Source organism: Oreochromis aureus, linkage group 2 (assembly GCF_013358895.1).
Source record: "Oreochromis aureus strain Israel breed Guangdong linkage group 2, ZZ_aureus, whole genome shotgun sequence".
NCBI lineage: Eukaryota > Metazoa > Chordata > Actinopteri > Cichliformes > Cichlidae > Oreochromis > Oreochromis aureus.
The window spans coordinates 6384239-6412224 of record NC_052943.1 but is presented as its reverse complement, the minus strand read 5'-3'; the positions used below and the strand labels follow the sequence as shown (position 1 = coordinate 6412224).

At 42.0% G+C, this 27986-nt stretch overlaps 1 protein-coding gene across 5 annotated transcripts; it reads left to right on the top strand.

Moving 5' to 3' along the window:
• The first annotated feature begins 145 nt into the window (after window positions 1–145).
• On the top strand, window positions 146–27934 carry afap1l1a (actin filament associated protein 1-like 1a). 5 transcript variants are annotated; one of them, XM_039616167.1, is made up of 19 exons: window positions 146–481; window positions 17164–17289; window positions 17385–17468; window positions 17562–17641; window positions 18054–18183; window positions 18342–18437; window positions 18541–18755; window positions 18863–19042; window positions 19174–19257; window positions 19841–19916; window positions 20144–20260; window positions 20342–20553; window positions 21329–21474; window positions 21607–21679; window positions 22170–22284; window positions 23763–23930; window positions 25243–25421; window positions 25507–25632; window positions 26820–27934. In XM_039616167.1, the coding sequence occupies exons 1-19, from the start codon at window positions 460–462 to the stop codon at window positions 26844–26846; spliced, it is 2256 nt and encodes a 751-aa protein (XP_039472101.1). In that variant the 5' UTR covers window positions 146–459; the 3' UTR covers window positions 26847–27934. The 5 variants fall into 5 exon arrangements, with proteins under 5 accessions (XP_039472101.1, XP_039472092.1, XP_039472098.1 ...); XM_039616158.1 differs by having other exon boundaries at window positions 146–487; XM_039616164.1 differs by lacking the exon at window positions 146–481 and adding an exon at window positions 13425–13609 and having other exon boundaries at window positions 25246–25421.
• Window positions 27935–27986: the final 52 nt, after the last annotated feature.

Genomic DNA, 27986 nt, shown 5'->3' with positions numbered 1-27986 from the left:
TTGCGCAAGGAGAATAGCCAGCGGAAGCTCTGCTCCCAGGCAAGTACAGACAGGGTCACATCATCATCTTTGCAACAGGTTCTTGTCTAAGATAAGCAAATAAGTCATAATACGCGCTTCAAGGGAGCTGCTAGGTGGGCTTGGCTTTCGGGCCAGGCGAGTTCCTTCTCCTTGTTTGGCAGACTGCAGACGAAGAAGTGCTAACTTTACCCTTCAAACACACTTGTAACCTTGTCAAACACGAGTTATTTGTGGCTCCGAGCTGTCCTGCTGCGACGGGAGTTTGCTGGCTTTAGGACCCAGCAGATCAGCGGCTTGTCTGCTTCTGCTCTGTGTTGTATCCACTGTGGATCTATCAGCGGCGGCAGCAAGCAGCTCTCCACACGTCCTCACACGCTCACTCACTCATGGACCAGCAGTAGACTTAAGCAACTCTCACAGGGACAGCATCACAGCGCAATGGACACAAGCGGCCCCAAGTGTAAGTGTAAGCTGCTTTCTAATTCTAAGCTAATTAAGACAAGCATGTGTTTGTTTATGGGAACTAATCATTTCTGGGAGACTGTCAAAGAGTGACACACGCACACACACACACACCCTTCCTCTCACACTTTTATCTGCGGAAATTCTTGTTGGTTTTTGCACTTCACTGAACCCAAATGCTTACTGGCTCATTTACCTTCAACAAACACTCACAAACATGTCATTTTAGACAGAGTAAATGTAAATGAAGCAAATTTAGTAAATGTGAACTCATGTGGAGCATCTACAAAGATACAATTGTAGTCCACTTAAAAGGAAAAGAAAAGAAATAAAGCTGCTTTGGTCTCCCCCCAGCTGCTTGGACAACCAGGAAACCAAGTGCAGACCCAAGACCCACAGTTTGATTGTTGTTCTAGAAAGTGAATCTCACTCATCCTGAGTCAAGTCAAATATCTGGATGTGGAGATGAGATCTTTACAGATTGGGTGATCCTGCTAGTAATTGTCTGGTATTGGACGCAAACGGCACAGAATTCTTTTGCACAGATCTCCAGGGATATGCAGTGTTTTTGTGTGTGCGTTGAATAGCCAGGAATACAAAATGTGTTTCCATGCCATGTGTTTTCTCTGGGCGGGGTGCAGTCGCACCCCCTGCACAGCAACATGTTTTCCCACTGTAACAAAAAGCATATACACTTGCCTCCGTCTGGGCTTTAGCTAAACATCAGAAGTGATGGCATTAATCAGGAAAGGTTTGACCCAGTGTAGCATTTCAACTAAGAACATATGGTCAAACCTGTAGTGATTTAAGCTGGTGTTGCTGTTTGCTTTTAGAGCTGTGAACTCTCAAATGGTTTTCATCGACTTGTTGCCCGCAGCCAGGCAGGTAAACATGTGATAGTGATTATAACGTTCAGCTTAATGGACGTTTTTACTCAGCTGACTGGAAATGAAAGAAAAGGGGACAAACTTGCATGCCTACAAGAAAAACAACCCTGTCTTTGGTCACTCCTGCCCTCCCATCCTCAGTTTACCTCCTTTTCCATTCTCTGTGACTCTGTCAGCGTATGAGGATTATGTTGATGTTAGCAGTGTTTTTGGTGTGGAGGCAAAGCATCTTAGGAAGGAAGTTTTTAGGTCTTGTCCAGATTTGCAGATGAGCAGAAAATCTCATCTGTCATTCCTATCTTTCTCAATAGAGAAACTCGTACAAACACACAAGAATGCATCTTGACAGACTGGGCTTTTTGTTTGTGTAAACACCACCAGAATAAACACTCCCCTGTCCCCCGCTTGCCTGCAGCTATTTATTTGATCTGTCTGATATGTTATAATGATCTAATGAGCATTCGTAAAGTTTGTAGCATGTCATAAAAGATAAAGATATAAGTAAAGAACTCCACTTCAAAACATCCTGCAAAGTGATGAACACTCTCCAGGAGGCTGACATTGATAATATACAGGACTTCACAAGAGCTGAATCTTTTGTATTTGTGAGGAGCAAACTAGAAGTCAGCTTCAAGAACAGAAAAGTCAAATTAGCTCTGGGACTGCAATCTTTGGACAGACGACACTAAGATCCAAATTATAGAGAAAGGTTCAGGACCTGAGGTATATCTTTCAAAGCCCAGTAAATGCAGTGATGCATGGGTGTGTGCCTTCCAGTGGCATTGGATCACTAATGTTTACAGATGACGTGATAGGAGATAGAAGCAGCCAGATAAATTCTAATGCTTATAAAGATTTATACACATCTTCTGAGGAAGAAGGCAGCAAAAATGTGCGGAACTGCTTTTGCAGTTAGAATTCATATGTTCAGATATCAAGCTTGTAAAAGTTGACAAGTGGCAGGTAGGAACTTGAATGGTGTGAGCCAGCGACTGTGTGAGCCAGCTGCAGCAGCAGTGTAACAAAGGTTTTGTTTCCACAGTCAACCTCAGTGAACAGTGTGAGAAGCAGAGCATTCAGGTGGGTGTGAGAAGGGTGAGGTCGTCCCTGCAGAGATGCATCACAGCAACGGGGTTTGCCTGTGATTTAGCCCATCAGTTATGATGAATTGAGGCTATTGTCAGAGCATGTGGAAGAACTTGTGGAAAAAAACAATAGACTATGGAGTTGAAAATGATGCAGAGAGAAATGCACAAGTTCACCGCATGCAAATCCCTACTACATATATGCATTTCTGCTAATGTGACAATTAGCGCACTCCACATTCCACTGAATACTATACGAAAAAGACAGCCAGTGTGTTGCAGGGCATCCATGCGCCCATGCTTGTGTGGCTGTTGGAATGTCATTCCAACCCCCACCAACCTCTTAATATATTATTCACATAGGAAACGGCTCAGAGTAAGAAATATGTTTTTCTTTTCATAGAACTGAGTTCTGAGCACTGTTGGGAGACAACAGAGGTTTTAATTGGTAGCGGTTGTATTAAATCACAGCTTCAGTGATTTTAGGTTAGCAGTGCAAAAGAGCACAATTAAAATGCTACCCGCTTTCGTCATCTATGCAGTGGTCAGGGGACTTCACTGTGTGCACATTTATGCAACACTTCCTGATTTAAAAATGGTTGATCTGCATTTTTACGTAACAAACAAGGAGTCCTTATTCATTTGGCTTTTCTCCAGTATTTTGCAAGTTGGCTTTTTACCATTAGTTTTAGCAGCCAAAATGAGCAAAATCTTCCTTCCTATGATGTCGTGCTCCTTGCTCAGCTTTCCAGTTGAGTTCGATGAGGTCAAGGAGGATTAACAACAATAAAACCATTCTGTGGTTCAGTTTAATGTTGTTCGTTTAGTCTGTTTCGCATCCTGTTGTAAATGAAATAGCCAGACGTAACAAAGGACAGTTTTAATGAATTCTACAGGCCATAAAATAACATTCACCTTCATTTACAGTTCAAAAAACTCAGAAAGCTGCCTGTTCTCTGGTGCAAAGCTGTTTCCAGTAGAACTCTAGATCTTTTCTATGATGTGATGTATACAGTATAGTGTTATTGTAACTAACTTGAACCACATGAACATCAATGAGACCCAGAACATATAGAAAAGGGAATCTCCCTTCCATATAACCTTTGTTCAAAAGATTCTTTGTTTTGTTTCCCTTTTGAGACTTTAGTAGGAGTTTTTAATTATGAAGAAGCTTTGCAGACATCGGCCGATCACACATGTAGCATATATTAAGGCATTTAGTATGATATACGTGTATGTATGATATATGTGCTTCATCATTCATGAGCTTTAAATTATGGATGATTGTAGACCAGCACTATAAGAAGTGGAATTCCCCCTCTTTAACCCTATGAGAACAGGAGATCACTATGATTCATATGGCTGTATATGTGTGCTGGTTATGTGAGTGTATGCACACATGTGGGCGTGCACATGTAGCCAGTGGTCATTCTCCACACAGCTGTTTACATAGGGTTTCCATGGAGACGTGCATCACACCACTGTAGCAGGGGACTATAGAGTGTACGTGACACTGAGGAAAAAAAGGTGTTTTCTTATGCTGCTGACAGTGAAAAGGGACTCTGCCTGAGGTGTGCTGGCACACAGGCACAAGCAGTACTTACAAAAGATTACAATTTATTGGGAAAACTTGGCATAATAGGACTTGTCTAACCTGTTATCAGTTAGGACGTCTATATTTGACTTTTGAACAGATGTGAATTAGGGTGATTTATGAAACAGGTACAGAAATGTATTTTTTTTCATTTTGCTTTAGGGGGTAAAGAGACATGTTACCGACAACATGTGGTGTGGAATTCACAAGAGTTTTGGTTTATGATGTGTGATGATGTATACCACAAAACATTGTAACAGCAATATAATGTTTGATATTATCTTTAAAAAAAAGTAGATTACATGCTTGGCTCTTTTGAAGAAGTGTGAACTGTAAAAGGATATTTTTAAAGTCTTTATGTCAGTTTATTGTGGTTTTTTGCTCCAATCACTGTCAGTGAAGCTCACACAGGCCTGAGTGTAGGTCCCACTGATGTTCATGGAACGATGTAGTCGTAAAATTGTTACAGGGGAGCCCAGCTTCCTAATGCATGGACAGAGGAGGAGGGCTATAGATCATTAAACGGTAGGATAACTTGCTCAACATGGGTTGAAAACATTAACATTAACTGTAATAGAGTTCAAATGTAGCCACTTTGCCTTTGTTAACCTTTAGGTATTTAGGCATGTGATGATGCCCCGCCCCTCTTCGCTGGCAGTGAAGTCACAGGGATCAAAGAGCTTGCACGCTAATGACATGTTAGCATGTAGCTGCAAACATGATTGTTTGCCTGCATCTCGGTGTAGGTAGATGTTGTGTTGTGGATGCATGAAATGGACCGGCTCGTAATCAAACATACATGAGGCTCATTGGCCAGTTCTCTAAAAAGAAGGAATTATTGTTATTGTGTATAAAAGCAAAAATGACTGTAAAAGTAAAATATTGAAATACTGCAAAACAACTTCTGAGCTGTAGGTTTTTCCCTGTTGCTGTGCTTTGGCATTCCTTTCATTGAACCATGAAAAAAGCAGGACAAATTCTGGTATTTCATATAAGAATGTCTTAGTGGCTGGAGCCGATCCCAGGTCACACTAGGTGAGTCACAAGCAACCCTCCCACCTATGGTCAGTATAGAACAGCCATTTAACTATGAGCGTCTTTGGAATGTGGGAAGAATCTAAAACAAAATCCAAGCAGATAGACTGTGAAAAAAGACTCCAGCCAGCCAATAGCTTATTATATTGTAATGATATTTAATACTTTGCAGACTTTCCACGTTCTTTGTTTTCTGCCTCTGTAGTTTCATGCTTCTTTGAAGACTGAACACATATTGCACTTAGTGAAAAAAGAACAAAAAAGAAGTGAAACTACATGAGGCACAACGTGCTAATCCATTACCTAAAACACTGCATGGAAGTGTGTTGAAAGGTAAGTTAGTAATGATTTAGTAAATGTTATTTTAACTGTTTAGACATAACTGTTGTTTATAATCAAGACTCATTTTATTGCTTACACTGCAAAATCCATGCCCAAAGTCATCCTCATTATGCATTTAAATGCTCTTAAACTATACAATACAAAGGCAGTTATCAAGGCCTTCTTATGGCTAACATGATAGATTCAGACAACAGAAATCTCAGCTTTCTGGTGATAAACTGAATACAGTGTTTTAGTTCAAATCTTATTAACACAGAAAATCCCAAGTGGAGACAAAGCAGGCTCTCTCCTCCTTCTGTGCATGTGTGACTGGGATTCTGAGTGTATGCGTGCACGCACGCGCACTTAAATGGTGTGTGTGAGTGTCTGCCGGCGTCTGTTCTGTGTATATTACCCTTGTCTGTGCAACATCAGTGCTTCCACTTGCAAAATAGCATCTTTCTCAGTGTGTGAATACTTTTCTGTGAGGGAGACATAGCATTGTGGTGATCTCATAGGACTGAGGGCAGATACGGGATCTGAATAATACTGAGTGCACTGTAGGGGCTTTGTCTAGCAGCAGGCTGAGTCAAGCCCTCTGTGCCATCCTGGACCTGAATAAATCAGAGCAAAAAATGAAAAATGAGAGCAAGGGGAAGGAGGTTTACAGGCAGACATCCCTTTGACCTTTGACCTTAGTCCATATTGAGAAATACCCAGATGCATATGTTTACACCTGGTAAGTATTACTGTTGATCAGACTCTTTCTACCCATCTTTCCATTTTTGTCTCCTCCCTTTTTTTATTGCATTTTATTTTTCAGGGTCACTGGAAAGATCAGCCCTGCCTCACAATGCACTGATAGGGAGGCAGGGAAATCCCCTGGGCACTTTGCCATTCTGTTACTGTGGTAATGCATAAACAGGCATCATCAGCTGTTGAGATGCTTCTTCATCACACACAAGAGATTTGCCACAGTAGGCTGGGGGTAAAGGATTGTGGGAGTCAAAAGTGGAACCCTGCTACACCAGAAGAAATCTTATTTCAGGGCTTCAGTAGTACAATTTCAGTGTTGCCTCTTTCAACAGTGTAATTATTTCAGTAACATAAACCTTTCTCCCATACCTGTCAAATACAGTTATTCTTGGGGCCTGATAGCATGAGATTCTTGCTACAGAGATGCAAAAGCTGCTGAACAAACATCGCCAATGTCAGGCGGGAAGAAAGAGCAGAGTTGCTTTACTAACCTGACCTCTAACTGAGAACCTTGACCGTCTCTTTGAGATAGCAGCTCTAGCTATCACCGTCTGAACATCAAAAGCTTCTGTGCTTAATGGCTGGCCTTCAAAAAGCCAGTTAATGCTTAAGCAGGTGAGCGGGAGTGCACAAGCCCATACTTCTCCCACACTCTGACCAGAAGTGCCCCAACCACCATACATACCTAATGAGTTAAGAGTATTTTCTCTGTCTGGGATGAGCTCGTTAGAGTGGCGTAATTAGTAGGAGCGAGGATGCAGGATGGAGCCAGAAATCTGTTAGAGACAGACTGCACGACGCAAACAAACCAAATGTAAGTGATGTGTACAAATATTTGATTTGATTCAGGGAGAGGCTCAGGGAGATTTAAACAAAGATGTTAGATTGGAAAGTAATTGTGCCGTGAAACGCATGCTTCGAATACTGAAGCCTCTGCTGAATGCAACGCTGTTTATTGCTCTGTCAGTTTGCAGGTCAGTGTGCCGGCCAGTTATTGCGAGTAAAAGTAAACATCTCAGATAGAATAATACTCTACTCACGTAGAAACTCAGCATATCTATGTCCTTAGAGAGTCCCCATCACTGTTATATTTATTGTCTTTGCTCATACACTTGTATCATGGAGTGTGGGATCGTTGCTGTATTTTATAATAACCTGAAGCAGCTTCCCAAGTCCAGTAAAAACAGTGGGGGGGAGCATGTTTTTTTCTCTCTCCTTAGCCATATACCTTTGCAGTTCCTCCAAAACAAATAAGCTTTTCCACATGTTCTTCTCACCTGCTGCTCAGCTCCAGTTTTGTAGTCTACATTTAGTATATATGTTGATTATCACTGCTGTGTCTGACATTACTACCTACACAATGAATGCATTAAAAAAAAGGCCATGAGAAAATAATTATCACTGTCAGCCTGTAGCTGCTAAATGAGGTTTTGCAGTAATCGCGTATTCAAGAGCTCTGTTTTATTGTTTCTTTGAAATGCAGCTGCAGATGCATTCTCTATTCTATCTGGCGAATGATCTGGATAGTGAAATGAGAATGGGGTCACCAGAGACGCTGCAGTCAAAGTGGGAATGGGTCAGCTGACAGGAAGAGGAAACAGAAGGCTGGAGGTGATAGGTGATGTCATCGGCAGAGAGAGGAAGTCCATCTCTATTGGGGGCCATATGAGAGAACCCCATAGAGATGCTCAGCCCATTATACTAATGATGGAGAGGAAAAATGCTTTGTTTTGCTATTTTTTTTAAATCCGCCTTTCAGGGTCTTCAGTAGGTAGTTTAGAAGTGCTGGCATAACCTTTAAATACCCACACTTTCTACTCTATATGACAGACATGCTTCCAATGAATGGACTTTTGTTTCTTAAGCCCTCAAAAACACAACCCTCTATCGTAACGACATCTCTGTTTTCAGGCCCAGCAATATTAACCAATAATAAGATTTACTTAAACATTCATTAATTTTAAACTAATATATTTCACTGGAGTGTATGTTGATAAAAACTATAAACACAGCAATATAAAATATTGTCATTTTTTGTGTTTAAATGTTAAGTAAATATATCCAGCAAATCATTAGTATTCAGTTGATGTAGTGTCTGAAAGTCCAGTATTTATTTTCCCTGTGGCTCTTTGCCATCCATCAACTCCTCCAGCCTTGAAGTTTAAATGCTAACCAAAAAATAACCAGGGGACCGAGGGAAAGCATAAGATAAGAGAGGAGCTGTGGTGCTGTATGAGAAAATCAGGTGGGGCAGAGAAGTATGTGAGGCTGGTGTAGGACATGAATGAGGACAGCGAGACAGTGGTGAGGTGTGCAGTCGGAGTCACAGATGGGTTCAAGGAGGAGGTGGGATTGCCTCAGGAGTTCCTTCTTGTTTGTAGAGGTGATGGACAGATTGAGAGATGAGGTTAGACAGGAGTCTCCACACACTATGATGTTTGCAGATGACACTGTGACTGTGTAGAAGATAGCTGGGAGAGGTGGAAGCATGCTTTGGAGAGAAGAGGAATAAAAGTCAGCAGAAGCAAGACAGAATACATGTTTGTCAATGAGAGCAAAACAGGTGTAGCAGTGAAGGAGCATGGAGCAGAGTTACTGAAGGTGGAGGAGTTTAAATATCTGGGATCAACCATCCAAAGAAATGGACAGTGCACAAGCGAGGTGAAGAAGAGTGGAGATAAGTGTCAGGAGTGATGTGAAGGATAGCAGCGAGAGTGAAATGGACAGTTTACAAGATGGAAGTGAGACCAGATATAATGTATGGTTTGGAAATGCTGGCACTGACAAAATGACAATAGGTGGAGCTGGAGGTGGTGATTTTACTGGGAGTCACCAGGATGGGACAGGATTAGAAGTTAATACACAAGTGGAACAGCTCAGGTTGAGCAGTTTGGAGACAAGGTTAGATCAGCAAGGCTGAGAAGGTTTGAACATGTGCAGAAGAGGGATAGTGGATATATTGGACAAAGGATGCTGAAGAAGGAGCTGCCCAGGCAAGATGAAAAGTGGAAGACAAGAGAAAACGCTCATGGAGGTAATCAAGGGGGACATTCAGAGGCTTGGTGTGAGAGAAGCGGATGCCAAGGATAGGGTTAGATGGAAACCGATGATCTGCTATAGCAGTCTTATAGGAAGAAGCCAAAAGAAGAACTAAAGCTCCCCCAATGATATGCAGTTTGTTTGCTAATTCAAAACCAACACAACAGACTAAATCATGCTAAAATGCTCCACAAAACTTAAGGACACTACACAGTTGGATGACTACTATGTTCTCCCATGATATAACATTGAATGTTGTTTGTGCAAGAGGCCCCAAGAAGATGTGTGAAAAAGTGCTTGTAAACTGTGCACAGGTGTGTCTGTGTGGTAAACCACACTAAATCATTTTGTTGCCTAAACTTAGCCAACCAGAGTGAGAAAATAAAAGTAACACTGTTGTAGCTCCTAGCAGCTACTGCTAAAGAGCATGAATGGGGCACCCTGATTGGGGACAGTCGCTTCACCGATTTTCACCGAGTTTCATGTCTCCATTTCGTGCACTATAGCACCATCACTCAGTTGAAGCTAGAGTAATCTTTATACCACCACCTAATGAGGTACTGTTATATTCCCTGTAGCAAGTTAACTTAGGTCAGATATGGGTCATGTTCAGTCTGGAAATAGCATACAACATTATGGCATGTTTAGCAACCGGCCTAAAGCTATGCTCTCTCTTGTTTGATGGTGATGTCTGTTTCACAATCAGCAGTGATACTAACATGAACCTTATTGTATTAAAACTGTACCGTAGATAGAACACCTGGAAATGCACCAGCTTTTCCAATCAAACATAAATAAATACATTTCCATATCTGAATAAAGCCTTGGTGTATGAACTTTGTACTTCTTCTTGAGGTTGTCAAGTTCCATAATGTTCCCACTCAGGGCATTAAGCAACAACTCATTTTTCCTGCCAGTGCTTTTAACATGGTCAGCTCAAGTTGCCATGGTGACTGTGCCAGCTATATTGCTTGGCCCCCTCATCGCTGCCTGCAGCTATATTTCTATTTGTGACTGCAAGCAAGCCATTTTATACGCAGTCTTTCTGTGAGATGTCAAATATAGCAACTTTATGTACTGTGAAAGTAAAATGAACGTTAAATGAAACAGCATTTCTTGTATATCTCTTCCTCCATCACAAATGACGCAGTAAAAAGTAGCAGAAAGATTGGTACCAGCCATCAAGATGATTTGCGCCATGAACCGGATCTGTCCCTGTGTACCTGTGTGTTCTCCAGAGATATCACTTTGCGAATGCCCAGACACGTTTCTACTGGCAAGAGGAGAGAAGAGTTGTCACTCTTGGGAAATGCCAGGAATTCGAAGGGTAGGGTGGGAGGGAATTTCATCATGATAGGGCACAGCCTGGTGAGAGAAGGCATTGTTGGCACACCTCCTAATGCAATTAAAAACTGGGAGAACATCTGGCTGTCTGGTTTACCTCTTCCTTTGTTACACGGATCTATACAGCACTATACAGTGGTGTGATAAATCCTGTGGTGAACAGTGAGATAAAAGTATCTCCTTTCTGATCTGTGCTTCTTAACACTATGAATCAGCTCTTTTTTTTTTCAAACATGCCTGCCTCAGCTTTGATGACTGAGTTGGATGGAGGTGTTTAGGTAACACTCACACGGCATGATGATAACACTCAAACACCACTGTCTCTGTACTGAAAACCCTATCCTTTGACTCACTTAACATGAGATAAGATTATGCTTTTGCACACAAAAAATGTGCTTTTCGTCTCCCTCCAAAACTTGCTGGGTCGTATTGTTCAGCCGAGGAAGAAAGACACCTACACAGTGAACCTGCAGTGTGCTTTCATGTCAGATCGGGTTGAGAAATGGTTGTGTATCCAACATCTCCAAAGACAATAAGGAAAGGGGCTCTTCCAAGAATAATCCATCAGTTTTCAGTACATACGGATCTTTTGTGGAGTCACAGAGTCACTTTTTTTTTTCTCAAACTGCTTTGTCTGGCATGACTTACATCTTTATGGTTCTCCTTTGTTTTGCACTGCGGACTTGACCGGTAGTTTTCATTGTAATAAACACTAGGTTTTGTTTATCAATTACTGTGACTATTTCTGCCCCGAAGGCTTTAGCTTTTCAAAAACCTGAGATCCATCGCACCCAGCTGTAAAGTGGTGTGAATTTTACAACTCGGTGTGCTTTCACATCCCTCCTCTAACATCCACAGTTCTGTATGGGGTCAGATATTTACTGTTGAGGTCAAAGTTCAGATTTAGTCACCATCAGAACTCGTTTTCTTTTAGGCCATATCAGGCTTAACAGGATGAGTATGTGAGACTATTTTGGGAAAAGCTGGGAAGCACCATTTACGAGTGAGGAAGGGTCTGGCTTTTTTATCAATAGATTTTAGAAGGTGGTCATTAGTGCGGTGCTTTTCTTCACAAATACAATTCTGTGCAAAAGTCTTGAGCCACTAATCATTTCTTTATATTTAACTTCCAAGAAGTCCAGTCCTTTTACCGGACCATTTTTAGAGGAGTAGTTTTTGTTTGAAACACCACTTAACACTGACCTATGACTCATTTAAGCATAAAAAGACACCTAACTCAAGTGATGAACCATTGTTGTGTTTACTTAAAACAAGCAAATTAGCAATTTGTTACTAGCAGCTAATTGCAAACAGATGTAATTTGTTCCAATTCCTTTGGTTCAGTCTATGAAAATGCCAAAGATGTACAGTTTAATATGCAAAAGAAATCCCAATGAACTATCAGCTGAAAACCTATGTCAGCATGGTGTGCAGTGTGTCCTTATAAAATCTGAGGAAACTGCACAGGTGGAGGACAAAAAAGAAATGACAGGCCTCAAAACTATCTGCGACAGAGTAACAGTATCTGATTAGCATTTCTGAGACATGCATCTGGCCCTTCAGTTGATCCATCTACTGTTTGCTTGAGCCTCAGCAGAAAAGTCTCAGAATGGTGGCTGTCATAAAATCATTCTTAAGGAAGGAAAACTTGGAGAAAAGCCTGAGGTATGCTAAATTATACAAGAACTGCACTGAAAATCAGAGGCAGCAGGTCTAATGGAGTCCATTCTTCCATTTTCTATCTGCTTATCCAATTCAGCTTATCCTGTTGCAGCTGAGCCTATCCCAGCTGTGCTAGGGTGAGAGGCAGGCTACACCCGGGACAGACACCAGACACCAGTTTATCACAGGGCTAACACAAAGAGACAGACAAACATTCACACTCACATTCACGCTATGCCCTGTGGTACCTGTGTTTTTGATAAATGGCAGCACCTACATCAAATTATCCTAGCAAATATAACCAAATGAGGGTTATCTCAATACTTTTGCACAGTACTGTATATTTTTATTTAGCTACCAAAAGACAAAAAAACACACATTTTTGTATGAGTTAAATAACTAGTTAACTAGTCTCGATTAGCACAGATGGATCTTAAAACCATTCTCATCTAAGTCTGAACAAAAAAGTGAATGAGCTCCCCAAACAGAATCACAAAGGGGTGATGAGGGGTCACACTAGGATTCCAAACAACAGGTGATCTTATTTCTTGCACGCTTATGCTGTAACCCCAGTCTTCTGACATCATAGTGATACTTGTCCAGTCTTGTGCAAGACGCTTCTTATAGTAAAAGCCTACACTTAGAAGAAGCTAGTGTGTCATATTGTGGTTGTGGTTGTGTATTGAACTGTGTATGCTTCGGGGCTGTTTGTGCCACGTTACTGCCAGTGTGATTGAAGGCAGCATGTTGCATCGTGTTTGGCTGCCTGATTCTGCCTCAAGGCAGCAAATCCTCCACGTGTGACACTGAAAAGGTCTCAACTTGCCCTAATGACTACTCCACAGAATATCCTAAATCCTGCAACTTTTACTTGACATGTTAAAATGCCCCTATAACGTGGGGATTTCCACAGGCAGCTAAACTGGAACCTGTTTAGTGTGTAGCCACTAGTTAAAAGTTAATAATATAAAGAGAGAGGGAAAGAATGCAAAAGACTAAAGAATGTAAAGAAGAAGAGTTAGCTATTAGTGTGTGTGTTTACACAGCAAGCCTTTCCCAGGTGCTATACGATCCCTAGGATTACAGTGGAAGAAGGGGGATCAAACACATGCGCACACACGCAGAGCACCACCCTATACCCTGCCCCCCCACTCACAAAAAAAAAAAAAGGAGCAAGAGGAGGGTAGACGGAGAGGGAGGTGCAGGGAGATAACAGATCCGATGGAGGAGGGGAGAGGTAAAGGGAGTGCGAATTCAGCAGATGGTAGCTCACCTCCACTACAGACTTCAGAGGACAGAGCACAAAGGGTGGCTTTGACTCTGGAGTATCTCCTGCAGTATCTCTTTTGTGTATGAATGAGCCAATTAGAGAATGGTGGGACTGTCATCCACTGCCCGTGAAGGTAAGTGTTTTGAAAAGAAAACAACATGTTGGTATATTAAAGCATCTGATGCTACAGGATTTGGGCATGCTGAGGGAAAGAGAGGTGTGTAAGCTGCGGGGATGTAAAGGTGCTAAAGGCATCGTGCCCTCAATCCGAACACTGTAGGAATCAGGTGATGTTTACTTCATGCCTTGAGGGCCATGCCAGCTCACTGAAATACAGAGAAAGGCAGAAATGTTGAATTGTTGAGAAAGCTGTGTTTGCCAGAGTCGTTAGTGAAACATTGTAATTTCTGAAGCCTCTGAAGACTCTTTGTGGGCTGCAAATTCTTGTTGGATAAGTTGGAATGTCTGCTTACAGTGATGTTGTGAAACAAAGCTGCTGCTGACTGTCTGAATCCTGTCACTTTCGACATACTGTTATATTAAGTTTGTTTACGTGTGTGTGTGTGTGTGTGTGTGTGTGTGTGTGTGTGTGTGTGTGTGTGTGTGTGTGTGTGTGTGTGTGTGTGTGTGTGTGTGCATGTGTGTGTGTGTGTGTGTGTGTGGGTTGCATGGCAAGAAAAGAAGTCAGTTCAGCATGAGGGAAGTCTTTGGTACTTGGAGGGAGCGGGAGCTGAGAAAAATGGTGCAATCGAATGAGGTCAGATTATTCTTTAATTCCGACGTTGTTGGGCATGTTAGCACAGGTGCTAGACTCACTGAAATTATTCACCCATCATTCAACCTTACAGAGTTGGCACAGAAAGTCTACAAATGTAAGCTCCTTTTAAAGGCCGGAGTCTGCAGTGTTAAACAAATTACCCTCTCCACTTAACAAAGGTCTGCGCACACACACACACACACACACACACACACACACACACACACACACACACACACACACACACACACACACAATGCAGAGTCTTGCACTATGAACAAGGCGAGGAATGTGTCCAGTGTTTAACAGCAATTGTTAAGCAAGTGTGAGGAAACCAAGTGTGTTCTAAGCTTTGACTGACTTTGCAGACCTGCACAATCTTTTTTCTCTGGTGTCTTAAGTCTTCTACTTTATGATTTTTTTTTTTTTTTAAAGCGGAAAGTACACAAAGCTGAGAATAAAGTTATCCTTTGACCTTCTATGGAGACACATACATTGCTTTAACTATACTGAACCACATTCTCATCTATCACTGTAACATTACGGGAGCTTTTGTGTAATAAGTTAGAAGACATCGGTTACGCATCGCACTCAAACACACGCACGAGCAGTTGCAGCATAAATGCAAAAGATGACTCGCCGCTTTAGACGTGTGACGACACTCGTGCGTGGTGTGTTGTTAATTATAAAGGAACAATGGGCGACTTAAGGGTGGTCTCACGAGCCGCAAGTGCCAAAAATGAGGAAGTAATTCCTTCTCGCTCGCCCTTGCTCTGTAAACGTGAAATTGGGTAATCGGATTTTTAAGGAGTAAAATTGTGAAACCGTTTTAAGGAGTGAGGCGACCTACTTCACGCTAAATCCTTTGAAAGCATCGCCTCAATTTCTCTGTTGTATTATATGTAATATACTTGATTTAGTGCTGACTGGTGTAAATTTCAACTTCTCTCTGCAGAGAATGAGTCATGCTGTGGATACGGTTTTGTCTTACACTTAGGTTAGGGGAAGCCCAGTGCTACGCTAGAGCCAGAATCTAAACAGCTGGAACCTCTGGCAGAGTGACAGCGTTCACCAGGCCCACACATCCCACTCTCATGAGTTTCCTGTCCTTCCACTTCCTCATTTCTCTGCATGAATCAGATGTTAATGAGGACGCATTCCAGCTCACAGCATGAGTTAAATCCTCATGCCCGTTCCTCCGAGTGGGAGCGGGTGATTGTTACAATGGAAGGAAACCAGGCTGGTGCAGGAGACAAAGTGGTTAAACAGACACAGGCAAAAATACACCTACTGTAGCTGTTGTTGCTTTTGACCATAGCCTTGGCTGGGCATTGTTAAAACCCATAGGAAGACCCACCTAAGAAAAGTATGTCTGTCTTTAAGGAGTGGGAGCACCCTGAAATGTAGGACATACATCACTGACAAACAATAGATATTTTCTCCAGCTTATTTATTTTCTGCTTGTCAGAGGTGATTACATGCAAGTTCGCTGTGTTGGGGTCATACATTGAGACAGCCAACATTCTGCCTCAACTTATTAATGTGCTTTTTAGGCCTGCACACGATGGTGGTTCGAGTGCATTTTCTAGATAAGCAGACAAAAGTTAAGAGTTGACACACCTCGCTAAATGCACAACACATGAGCCTGCCTGTGCGTTTCGGGCTTGTGTGCACGTGTGTATGTGTCTGCCTCTGCCTGTGTTTGTGTGTGTGCTTAGCGCAACAGGTCTTGCTGCCATATGAGCGCACTCTGTACAAAGAGTTTTCTGGCTCAGCGGCTGTCCCGCGGCTGACCCTAGTAAGACGCACGGTTCACTAGGTCCAAGGGGACTGGACTGTGAAAATTGGCTAGGAGGGAGGGGAGAGAGTAAGAGATGGAGGGGAATGGGAAGTAGGGGGAGGCAGACAAGAATGCCAGCAGTGACTCAGCCATTTGTTAGGTTTTGTTTTGTTTTGGGGTTTTTTACTGTGGATTTTAGGATTACAGAGGTAATAAACTGGGTGCTAGAATACAGTCAGTGGTTACAAACGAGCTAATGGAAACACCTCGGGTAGCTGAAACAAAAAGCATTGCTTGGTGGCACTGGCTTGCAGCAGGTTGCAAATCTTTTCTCGGGCTTGCAGCAGCTGGGGGGAGTGAGCTAGTTTATTTGAGTTTTGTTCTGAGAAACAGGGAGTGGACCTGTCTTACCTCTCAGATCAACAATGATGTATGCGATATATCTGTTCCTACAATCTCGAGTCCAGAGGACCCAGAGAGCCCTGTGAAAGCCTGTTTAAGGCAGCTTGTGTTTTTCTAAGTCCAGCATTTCAGTTTCGCAACTGCTGGATAAAGATCGGGTCCTTGTGAATGAAGTTCTAGCTTCCTCATTTGGCTTGTTCTGAGCTCTCTAAAGTGCTCCTTAAGTTATTCCTGTTAGAGTCCGATGCTCCATATTGAACCATTGCCTGTATCTGTTTGTCCTTTTAGAGGGCCATGGGGACAAAAATCTCACTTTTCTGTCACTTAAATGTTGATTCAAATTTGAATTTGTGAATCCGCAGAACTTTAGAGCTTTGTTCAGGAAGTTTTGTTCATTTGCTTTTATCTTTGGTCGTCGCTCCAAATTCACATATTTACAGGGTTAATCAGCAATTAGCAGACGTGTTTCCTGTGACTGAAGCCTCTTGGCATTGTTTAGTCTGGATAGACAGAGGGAGATAGGAAGGAGACAGTGATGAGATGGCTGATGGATATTGACAAACTGTGAAGCAGAGTGACACAAATTGAAAGAAGGACGAGGGGAAAGCAAAGCAGAAAGAGCATGTTGGACATACACCTGGGATTTGTTTAGACTTGCTAGTCTGACCTTTGCCCTCTCTAATTATACACAAACGCTCGAACACACACCCACGCACCCCTTTGACCATTTGCCCTCCTCTCTGTACAGCAATGGAGGTGTTGGTGAATGAGCTGGGCGTGCTGCTGAAGATGCTGGACCAGGAGAACCTCAGCTCCACCACCCAGGAGAAGAAGACCTCAGTGCGGAACCTCCTGCAGCAGATAGAGCCATCAGGTAACAGAGAGGAAGAAAATTCATTTTTACACTAAGTTCTGAATGATTTCACATTAACTTACTGCTGCCTGTGTTTTCTTCTTCCTCCCCCCTAGTGTCAGGAACAGACTACATCTACATGAACTCATCAGTGTACAGAAATGGCACGAGCTTTGTAGAGTCTCTCTTTGAGACATTTGGTGAGCTCCACCATAGTGAGATCCACTTCTGCGATGCAAATTCTCTGCCCTTAACATAACGAGAATAAATGAATGTCTCTTTCTTTTTTTAAGATTGTGAGCTCGGAGACCTAAAGGATGTTTCTGATGATGTGAAAGAAAACAAGAATGCACAAACTGAAACTTCAAAAAAGGCGAGTGAAAAATATGAGAAAATATGAGAACTCATATTTTGGAAATTAACTAAATATTGGCTTAAAGTCCTGAAGGTGAAAGGATTCCGTGTGTGGGCTGTAAGCTTTTTAATATCAGTCTTTTCAGCACTCGCTGCCCCAGTTGTACTTTGCAAATTGCAAATCCAAAAGAGGCGATGAAAACCAGAGAGTGTGTTCCATATTGTGGGGTTTTCCCTTTGCTCGACATGCTCATTGCTCTGTTAACTGCTGGATGAGTGAAGACTTGGGGATCCGCCCAGAGCCCATGCGTCTAATTTATGGAATTTATTCAGAGGGTTATTCTGTGCGTCTCTGATTATCTAGCTCTTTTGGCTTTTTTGGCTATAGAGGAAATTTGAGAGCTTTGTTTATATTTATGTGTCTCCCTTAGCAGAGCTGTGCAGCCCCACACTCAGCTGACTCGCCACCCCCGCTGCCCACAACCCCTCCTCCGGAGGAGTACTACGAAGAGGCAGTGCCCCTGAGCCCTGGCAAGATGCCTGAGTATATAATAACAAGAGGTCAGCATGTTCCTACCTCAGTTGAACTCAGTGACCTTAGTGTTCTAGAATTTTCCATGCACAGGATATAATTGATATGAACACAATCATATAGCAGGATGTACCACAGATAATTAGCACAACAAAAGGTAAAATGCATTTTTTCCTTCCCTTTCCAGTAAGGTCCAGCCCTCCTAACTCTATAGAAGATGGCTATGAAGATACAGAAAACCAATACCCCACTACCTGCTCAAACTTACGTCGCAAAAACTCCTGTGAGAACACCCACACGTTTCCAGGATCACCGGATAAATACCGCATTTTTCCAACAAATAAAGCTTACATTTTCCCTCTCTGTCTCTCTCGTTGCTCCAACAGACAATGATTCCGATGCTCTGAGCAGTTCTTACGAGTCCTACGAGGAAGACGAGGAAGAGAGGAGCCCGGGCGTCCGGCTTACTCATCAGTGGCCCTCTGATGAGAGCTCCATGCCTCCTGCCAGGGACTGTCGCATTTGTGCCTTCCTGCTGCGTAAAAAACGCTTTGGGCAGTGGGCCAAGCAGCTCACTGTCATACGGGACAACAGGCTACAAGTGAGATGCTGCACTTTCTCATCTTCCTTAAAGAATGTTCTTTACTTAAGTATTTTTCTTCTTTTTTTGTTTTACCTCACACGTACTACATGTTGTTCTTTGTGCAGTGTTATAAGAGTTCCAAGGACATCTCCCCCTACGTGGACCTGCTGCTGCCCCAATGCACTGTAGTCTATGTCCCCAAAGACAGCAAGAGGAAGCATCACGAGCTTCGCTTCACCTTGCCCAATGGCGATGCGCTGGTGCTGGCAGTACAGAGCAAAGAGCAGGCCCACACGTGGCTTACGGTAATTTTAGCAGGCTGCAATTTTATGCAGGAGTCGTGTATTTTCCTCTGGTACAGCTGCCAATCATCACTGGTTCGTCGGGGGGGGGGTTAGCATCCAGTCCAGAGTGATAAGTCCAAATTCTCCCGCAGGTTGTCAGAGAGGTGAGCGGTCAGAGCGCAGCGCCCGAGGAATCGGCATCTCCTGTCATTCTCAGAAAATGTGAACTTGATAAGGTAAGTGTGAGAGAGAGGATGTTTATGTGAGTGTATCCTTGTGGTTGTTTTTTTTGTTACATCCCCGAACTCCGTAATTCTTCCTTACAGCTGAGGCGAGGAAAGCTCGGCAGCAAGCGGCAATTGTGCTGTCACCATCAATTTTCCTAAACAATTGTTTGGCTCGACACAGATACCTGTGTTTGGCTCGCAAAACAAAGAGGAGATAAGCAGGGTAATTAGGTGTTAAGACTACGTTGACGGAGTTGGTAGTGAGCCAGTGTCGGAAGAGGCACATCCTCTTTAGGAGTCTATTAGATCACAATCTGCAACAGGCTCACATACAAAAACAAATACTAAAACGAGGGGAGCCCATATAGAGCTGGAAGAAGACGATTTGTTTAATTATGCCATGTGTTTGTAGTTAGGAAACAGCATGAGGGAAAGACGTCCAAGAAGGTGGATATGTATGAGAAGAAATGCCTTTAAAGTATAGTTATTTAGCTCTTTATTAGTCAAAGGCAAGTGTAGACCAGCTTGGCTTAGAATGAAACCTTGGGCTCTCATGAAATCTAAACTTGTGTTTGCGTGTTTGCTTCTGCAGAGGTTGTCTGCGGAGAGGAACACATCGGATTCAGACAGTGTGGGCGTGTCCGCTGGAGAGAACTGCAGAGAGAATGGTAAGGCAGAGATGCACGCAGTCTTAAAGCACTGCAGCTGTTCCAATTAGAGCTTGCTGGGATGTAATTTGTGTGACTCTTCCATATTGCTGCATTTATACCATATGAGATGGGAAGGATTCTGTTGAAACATGTGTGATAAAATAAAACAGATTGGGAATACAGTTCCCAAACGACACAGATACATCCAAACGAAAGCATCTGATTTTAACTCTTTTTTTATTTAGGTAAGGGGAAACGGGGTCCTTTTGCTGCGGGGCGTAAGATCACACGCATCATCAGCTTCTCAAAGAAGAAGTCCACTCGGACAAGTGACCCACGGACATACAGCGATCCTCGGCAAGGTCAGAGCCCACTTCCATGTCGTGCTTCAGGAGTCCAGGTTTGCGGAATGCGTAACTTTTCCTTTTCTCCTCACGATGCAGGCCATTTGTCAGTGCTGGTGAACCAGGTGTGGCGGGAGCAGTGGTGCTGCGTGTGCAGAGGTGCCCTGCACTTCTACCATGACAAAGGAGATCCTCGGATGTCTCTCCCTTCCCTTCCTCTGCACGGCTGCGAGGTGGTTCCGGGACTCGGACCCAAGCACCCCTTTGCCTTCCGTGTCTTACGGGACAGCACAGAAGTGGCTGCCCTGGAGGTTTGCTTCTTGTTTGCGTATTTATTTTATTGCACGATATTACCAGAATGGTCGAATCTGTGAGAATTGAAAAGAGTCATCTTTCATAAGAACATAAGCAGGGAGATATATCAACCAGCTCAACAGTCTCCATCTGCCCAACAGAGGTGGTAGGCTTATTGTTGGGTTAATGTTTTGATTCAATCTCATCACTCTCGTCAGCTACACTCGGTCAGCACCGGGCAGCTGTTTCAGTAAAAAGAGCTCAGATAAACAGACTGTGAAGCAATTATGAGCTAATGAGCCAGATGTTTCTCCCATCCACTCTAATACCTGCAAACCAAAAACAATAACGATCTGTACAAACGCTTCAGAAACAATCTGAATCCATACTAACGTGCATATCACATGACCATTCACGTACGCCTGGCATGCCTGCTCATGAAGGCAGCAGACTGTCTAACAAGACTGATGTCTGTTTTCTTCCTTTGAGGTCAGGTAACGGGCATAACGAATCTGGCAGACATGTAGTAATAGATAAGATCCAGTCTGGAAAGCTAGTGTCTGTGTCGTCATTTCCAAAATTCTCAGTTGGTTTTTTTTTAACTTTCCATTTTTGGGGAACTTAAAGGTTAACAGTAAACACAGCAACAATTCTGCCCTTTCTATGAAAAATATATTACACACAGTATGGTCTCATCAAGAGTCGGTGTACAACACCACAGTCTTTAAGTAGACGGAATATTAAACTTGATTATTTATTTATTTATCCAATGCCTTTCTTTTGAATTGTCAGGCAAGCAGCTCAGAGGAGCTTGGACGGTGGCTCGGTCTCCTCCTGGCAGAAATGGGCTCTGCGACAGACCCAGAATCGCTGCATTACGACTACGTTGACGTGGAAACCATTGCTAACATCCGTGATGCTGCGCGGCATTCCTTCCTGTGAGTGAGATGAAGCGGAAGGGGGTCAGGATCCATGGACAAGTTCAAAGCCAGACCATCAACCAAAGCAGCGATGTTTTTGCTTCCATCATTTTTATGTAAACTTACTTTGTCTGTTGTCTCTCAAACTAGGTGGGCTACCTCCTCCAGCAGCACCTCCACAGATTCTAGAACATACGACGAGGTACCTAACGAGGATCTGCAGGTAAGCAGGACACTCATGCTCAGAAATCACGCGTTAAACTTTACTTTGATGTGACCAGATCAGAAGATGTATGGGCATGCAGCTGTTTGGGTTTTCGCTGTCTGACATCCCATCAGTCACCCAAATAAATAGACAGTGCTCTGCTGCATGCCTATCAATGATGCCATTTTTTTTTACCAGAGAAAGATCAGGGTGGCCGCATTAGGAAAAAAAAAGATAAAGTGCTCTAACTGGTGACAGGAAGGCAAGAGGTCATAGCAGTTTCACAGCCTGTAAAACTCCTTTCTTAACCCCATTAACATGCACTTTAAACACATGCCTCTCACCACCTACAACTAAAAACACACACACGCACACCACAGCAGTCTCCACTCAGTAAATCCCGAGACACATTCACTGCATAGCCTGATAAACAAATTTCACTTTTCTTGATCTGCCCTCACTCTTCCCACATCTGTCACTCCCCCCACCCTCTCTCTGCTCCACCCAGTCAGGAGAGAACCGCAGGCAGCAGTCTGGGAATACAGGGAAACGCCGCTCAAGTTTCTCAAGCAGCGACTCTGACAGAACCAAGCCATTAGCCTCCCTGAAGCGGATAGGCTCACGTAAGTGTGCTCAGTTTTTTTTACAGTGTGACTTGCAGTTCATGGAGTGGTGCTAAGTCTATCCTTGTGAAATAAATTCTAGAACTTTCTGAAAAGAAACAAAAAATCCTCCATTTTACATACATACTTAGCTTTTAATTCAATGCTTCCTAAATAAAAAAGAAGACATCTTTAAACGCCCCTGTTCAGAGTGTGACTAAACTGTCTCCTGACTTGTTAAATGTGTGGTAAACCAATTGTTTTAAACCATTTTAAAGGCAGTTCTCTTTTTTTATTGTTCTGTCAGTATGAAATATTGCTTACATTCCAATTTACAACTTTGAAACATTGCCATTTATTGTTTAATGTGCAGCCTTATGAGCAGTGCTGGTGTCTTTTTTCAACTACTTTGAAAGGAGCTGACTCCACATTTATTAATTTACAGGCTGAGTTTATTAACATACTTTTGTTTTTATATTAAGTATTTTTTCTATTTTATACTCATCCTTGATTTACATCTGTGTGATTAAAGGAAACATAAAAACAGCTCAAAATACTGTGGGGGGAAAAAGAAATAATTCTTCTTAATACATCAATATTTCACTAAGTCATAGATTCCAGTGCTCTTGAGCTCATATAGCTTACACACTCCTTCCAGTTGTGGGCTTGAGCACTGGCAGTCATAAAATTTGAGCTGTCATCTGGCTCAGTATTTCTTCTTTTCTTCTCTTCACTCAATCATCTTCTCACTTTCCGCCCGTATTCCATTCCCTCCGCTCTGGCCTCTCCCATTTGCTGCCTTTTGTCATTCGCTCTCTGCTGCACAAGTGAAGGAGATGAGTGTCTGAGTTACAGAAAAGTGATATCAGTGTGGATTTCTAGCGAGGGTTCCTCTTCTTGCTGCGTCTCCACTGTGGTCTTCGCTGTCACCTTCTGGCACATCAAAGAAGCCGCGCTTTCCAAGGCCTGAGAGCTGCAGGATGTAACCTGAGATTTATTGGACACTCGCATTAGATCTGCTGCCTCACCCTCTGACCTCTTACCCTGCAGGAGTGTGTGTGTTTATCTTTAATTCCTGCAACCATATCGCCGGGTTTCCTTGAATTTACAACGCTGTATTATGGCCATTATAGGTTAGGGTTTGCTTTGGGGTAAGTGGAGCATAGTAATATAGTAAGATTAATGCTTAAAGAAAGAAAAAAAAATCAAACATCCTCTGAAACATAAATAGTACATGAACACAAAAACATTATGAGACAATAAAACTTAATGTTCTCTCATATTAAAGCCACACAATTTCTAAAAAAATGAACACTGTCTCTCTCTGGCCCTGTTGTAAAAAACGACCATGCTCTACGTCTGTGTGACACTTACAGGCAGCTTCATACTGCTCCCACGGAGAGCGTAGCATTAATTATGCAGACTGGCTGCCGTGAGAGGGTTTTGTCTTATTCCCATAACCCCTGTACGTCTGACCTTTAACCTTTGCTCCCATACAGATACCAACCAGTACGGTAGGTATGGGAAAACGCGAGCAGAAGAAGATGCCAAACGCTACCTCAGAGAAAAAGAGGAGCTGGAGAAAGAGCGAGATGGCATACGTAATGCACTAGTCACCCTCCGACAGCAGAAGAGAGAGCTGAAAGAAGAGCTGAAGACAGCTGCTGGTAAGAAGATATAAAGCCAGACAGAAAGCAGATCCCGCATGAGTGGTTGCTCTTTATTGTTACACGTCACATAAACCAGGACACTTGAAGTAGTCCCAAAATGAAAAACACAACTAAAACATGCATGTACCCTCTCGATGATTAACTAAAGTATGAAGACACAGTTTGGGCACAAGGTCTTCCTTGAAAAAGAAAAACATGGGAGGATTTTAGTCTTATTTTTGCAGGATTCATTGGTGTGTTTGTGCAAATTTGCCATCATAATGTATCCCGGCTCTTTATATGACCCCGCATTGTGACCTCCTTTATTATAGGGCCATGAAAGAGCAGAAGTTTCCCATACAGCATTGGTATTAAAATTATTACATGAAACAACATGCTTATGAAAAAAATGTCTGCTATGTCTAATTACCTAATTTCCTCTAGTACTGTGTGGCGTGCTTCCAGCAGAAGCAGAGGAAACAATCATGACTGTGCCACAGAAACACAACTGTATGAAGCTTATTACATTTTAGATTTAAAATACTCTTAAAAAAGTCATCAACAAATTTTAATGAAGCAAAACATTTTCTTTAAAAACATCTAAGTAGTATTTTAATTTTTTTTTAAGTTTCATAATTACATTCTATTTCTATTACAGTGCTTAACAAATTTATAACAGCATCCTTGCATTGTGAGGTTTATGCTGCAGTTGCTGAAATATTCTTTTAATGTTAAATAACATGTTTCAGGCTAGTTGACCTGTTGACCAGTATGTGCAAATCCTTTACTTGAAATTGTACTTTTAATGCTAAAATATAATTATTGTTGTTATCCAGGAATATTCAAACATACTGTTTTACAAAATAAAGTAAAAACAAAAAGTGATAGCACATTATTATCAAAAATATGTTTATACTAAAAGTGTGTTTTAGTAGTTGAATGTTATACTTGGTTAATTTCCAAATACAGAAGTCTGTGGCTATAAAAATGTGAATTCAGTTTGCTATTTACCTCTTTAATAAATAATGATACAATTTTTTCTCCCTTTTTTTAGTCTTAAACAAGTTTTGGACAAATTTCTAGAATATTTTTGTTTTCTTGCTTTTTATAATAGGTAGTCTAATAAATTTCAGCGCCAAATAAATTTTAAACCCAATTTTTTTTTCCTCTTGAGATTGATCTGATAATTGTAAAAACAATAAATGTAGAACTTGAGTAAGTGCTTTATTTTGAAAACCTGAATTTTAAGACTTTTTTACCATGCAAAGGAGGATATGAACGTATAAATGCGTATCTTATTGTGTTGATCTGTTTCTGTGAATCTGTGTAGCAGATAAGAGGAAGTCTTTCCTGAACAAGCGTGTGGCTCAGTTGGAGGAGGCCTGTCGAGCTAAAGAGGCAGAGAGGGTGGACCTGGAACTTCAACTGACTCAGGTCAAAGAAAACCTAAATAAGAGCCTGGCAGGAGGAACCCTGGGGGCATCAGCAGAGGCTAAACCTCCTGTTCAGGTACCGCTTATGCTTAATGTAGAAAGATAGGCCCTCTGCATACAAAGATTTGTATATACTTCTATACTTTTTCTATATTGTCCAGGCTTCCAGCAAGAAGATCCAGAATATCTACAGTGATTCTTTACCAGTGAATTGTGCCGCAGAGCTGCGTAGGAGGCCACCGTCTGTTTACGCTTCTTGTACTGGAACTGTCATGCAGAAAGCAAAGGTAATAGTGATGAAATTCATCCTTTCTGCTGCACGCAGTTCAGCTGTGCAGCTTGTCGTGTATTGTCATGTTTTCTTTTCAGTCTCCTCAGGAGTTAATAGAGTCACCGCGGCATGTACCATCATCTAATGGGTTTTCACAGTTCACACATAAATAGATAGTCATCATACAATAGTGCACTCAATTTAGATATTAGTGGCTCTATATGTTAATGAAATGTGAGGCAGTCTTGATGTTTACGAGGAAGCAGCAAAAAAAAAAAAATGTGTATTGCAAAATGTAAGCATTACAAATACACCATATTGTTCCATTGACTTTCATGGCCACAGGTGTATTAAATCAAGCACCTGTTTATGCTTCTACAAACATTTGTGAAAGAATGGGTCGCTCTCAGGAGCTCAGAGAATGCCACCTATGCAGAAAGTCCAGTCGTGACATTTCCTCACTACTTAATATTCCACAGTCAGCTATTAGTGGTATTATAACAAAGTGGAAGTGATTAGAAACAACAGCAACTCAGCCATGAAATGGTAGGCCACGTAAGATCACAGAGTGGAGCCACAGGCGTGTAGCCACAGAGGTTGTCAGCTTCCTGCTACAGACCTCCAAATGTCATGTGGCCTTCAGATTAGCTCAAAAATAGTCCATCCAAGCCTTACATCACCAAGCTCAATACAAAGTGTCAGGCGCAGTGTGAAGCATTCTGCCACTGGACTGTAGACTGCTTCCTGTTCCAACATGACTGTGCACCAGTGCACAAAGTAAGGAGCATAAAGACAGAGTCCTGACCTCAACCCAACACAACACCTTTGGGATGAATTGGGCGGAGACTCAGAGGACTTCTCGTCCAACATCAGTGTCTGCCTTTGAAAGAATGGGCAAAAATTCCCATAAACACATTTCTAAACCTTTTGTAAAGTCTTCCTAGAAAAGTTGAAGTTGTTATAGCATCAGTGGGTGGGCCAATGTCACATTAATGGTTTCAGAATGAGAAGTCACTCAAGTTTGGAAAATTTAGTGCACTTTATTTTTATTTAATTTTTTTCCCAAAAAGCCTTAGGTTTTCATTCTGTTAGATTAATGTGAACTACTGTTTAATGATATAAGTACGCTTTTGTTTTTCCTGTGAAATTAATTGAAATCCATTTTCACATCATTATAAAACTAATCTGATATTCTTTCTCTAGGAATGGGAGTCAAAGAAAGGAACCTAGAAGGACGAGGGAAATAATGCATATCTGGAAGGGACTTTGGACACTTTGCCTAAAATCTGCCATTTATAAATGAAAGTCAAGACTTGTTTCATTTTGGATTGCTGAGAAACTGCATAAACAGTAATGAAAGAAATCAGCCACTAGGTGGTGGTACAGCTTACTGAATATTTCCAGACTGCTCAAAGTCTGTAGCCAAGTATTTTCACTTTCTGGAAAGGTGCAGTTTAAAATTTTGGAAAAGGAAAAACAAATCAAGAAGGGTAAGTTCACCAAAGAAAGACACATTAAAAGTATGGAAAGCACTACAAATGTATAAAATGTAGTGTGAAAAAGAGCCAGAAATGTTTAAATGGTGTCGTGAGGGGAAAAAAGAAGACCAAAGCAATGTGACGTATCGGAAACTTTGAGAATGAAAGATAGTTTAAGCCATGATGTGCCTTTTAGGTGACATAATCTTTTTGTTCTGCCTGTACATAATGAGCGCCGACTACTGTTCTACATGTGTTTGTACTTAAAATACTGTACAGCGCTTAATTTCTCATCATAAGTGTGCAAAAGTTTTAGGCACAGTTTTCCAAGGTAATTGGCAGGTATGTTCCTCTGGGGTTTCAGGCTGTCTGAGTTGCTTCAAGTAATCCCAGAGTAAATCCGTAATCTTCAGATGATACCATCTGTCGCAGCAGTCTCTCTATTCCTTGATGTTTTTCTAATGACTCCGCATCGGCTGATATCCCTAATGTTGCTACTCTTTTTAAGTGCCTAAAACTTTTTGTGCATTTTTCTACCTGAAGTCAGTATTCGGGTACGTGCCATAGAGGATTCTGGGTAAAAAACAAAGTAAATCCATGCTTTGTCCTGATCGCCCTCCTTGGCACACATTTAAATACAGCTGAATACTTACATTACAGATCATTGAGTTACTAACACAGTGGTGCTATCAGTGATAGAAATCTATCTTTTCCTTTTAATGAAATCCTCAAATGTCATTTTAACACGTTCCTTACCGAACCTGTGGTCGCCTGTTGCACTTTACTGTTCTCGTGCCTGGATGAGGGAATAATAAATGTGTGTCTTATTTTCCCAAACCATTCCTGTTTAATTAACTTGTTACCAAGCACAGACTGAATTTCCTTCTCATAA

What these genes read in the sequence shown, in the direction of transcription:
- afap1l1a (XM_039616153.1), top strand. Translation starts at nt 13,579, where the DNA reads ATGGTGGGACTGTCATCCACTGCCCGTGAAG. An exon ending in GTCATCCACTGCCCGTGAAG is followed by an intron (nt 13,610 to 17,163) that starts GTAAGTGTTTTG and finishes CTCTCTGTACAG; the next exon opens with CAATGGAGGTGTTGGTGAAT. An exon ending in GAAAATGTGAACTTGATAAG is followed by an intron (nt 19,258 to 19,840) that starts GTAAGTGTGAGA and finishes TTGCTTCTGCAG; the next exon opens with AGGTTGTCTGCGGAGAGGAA.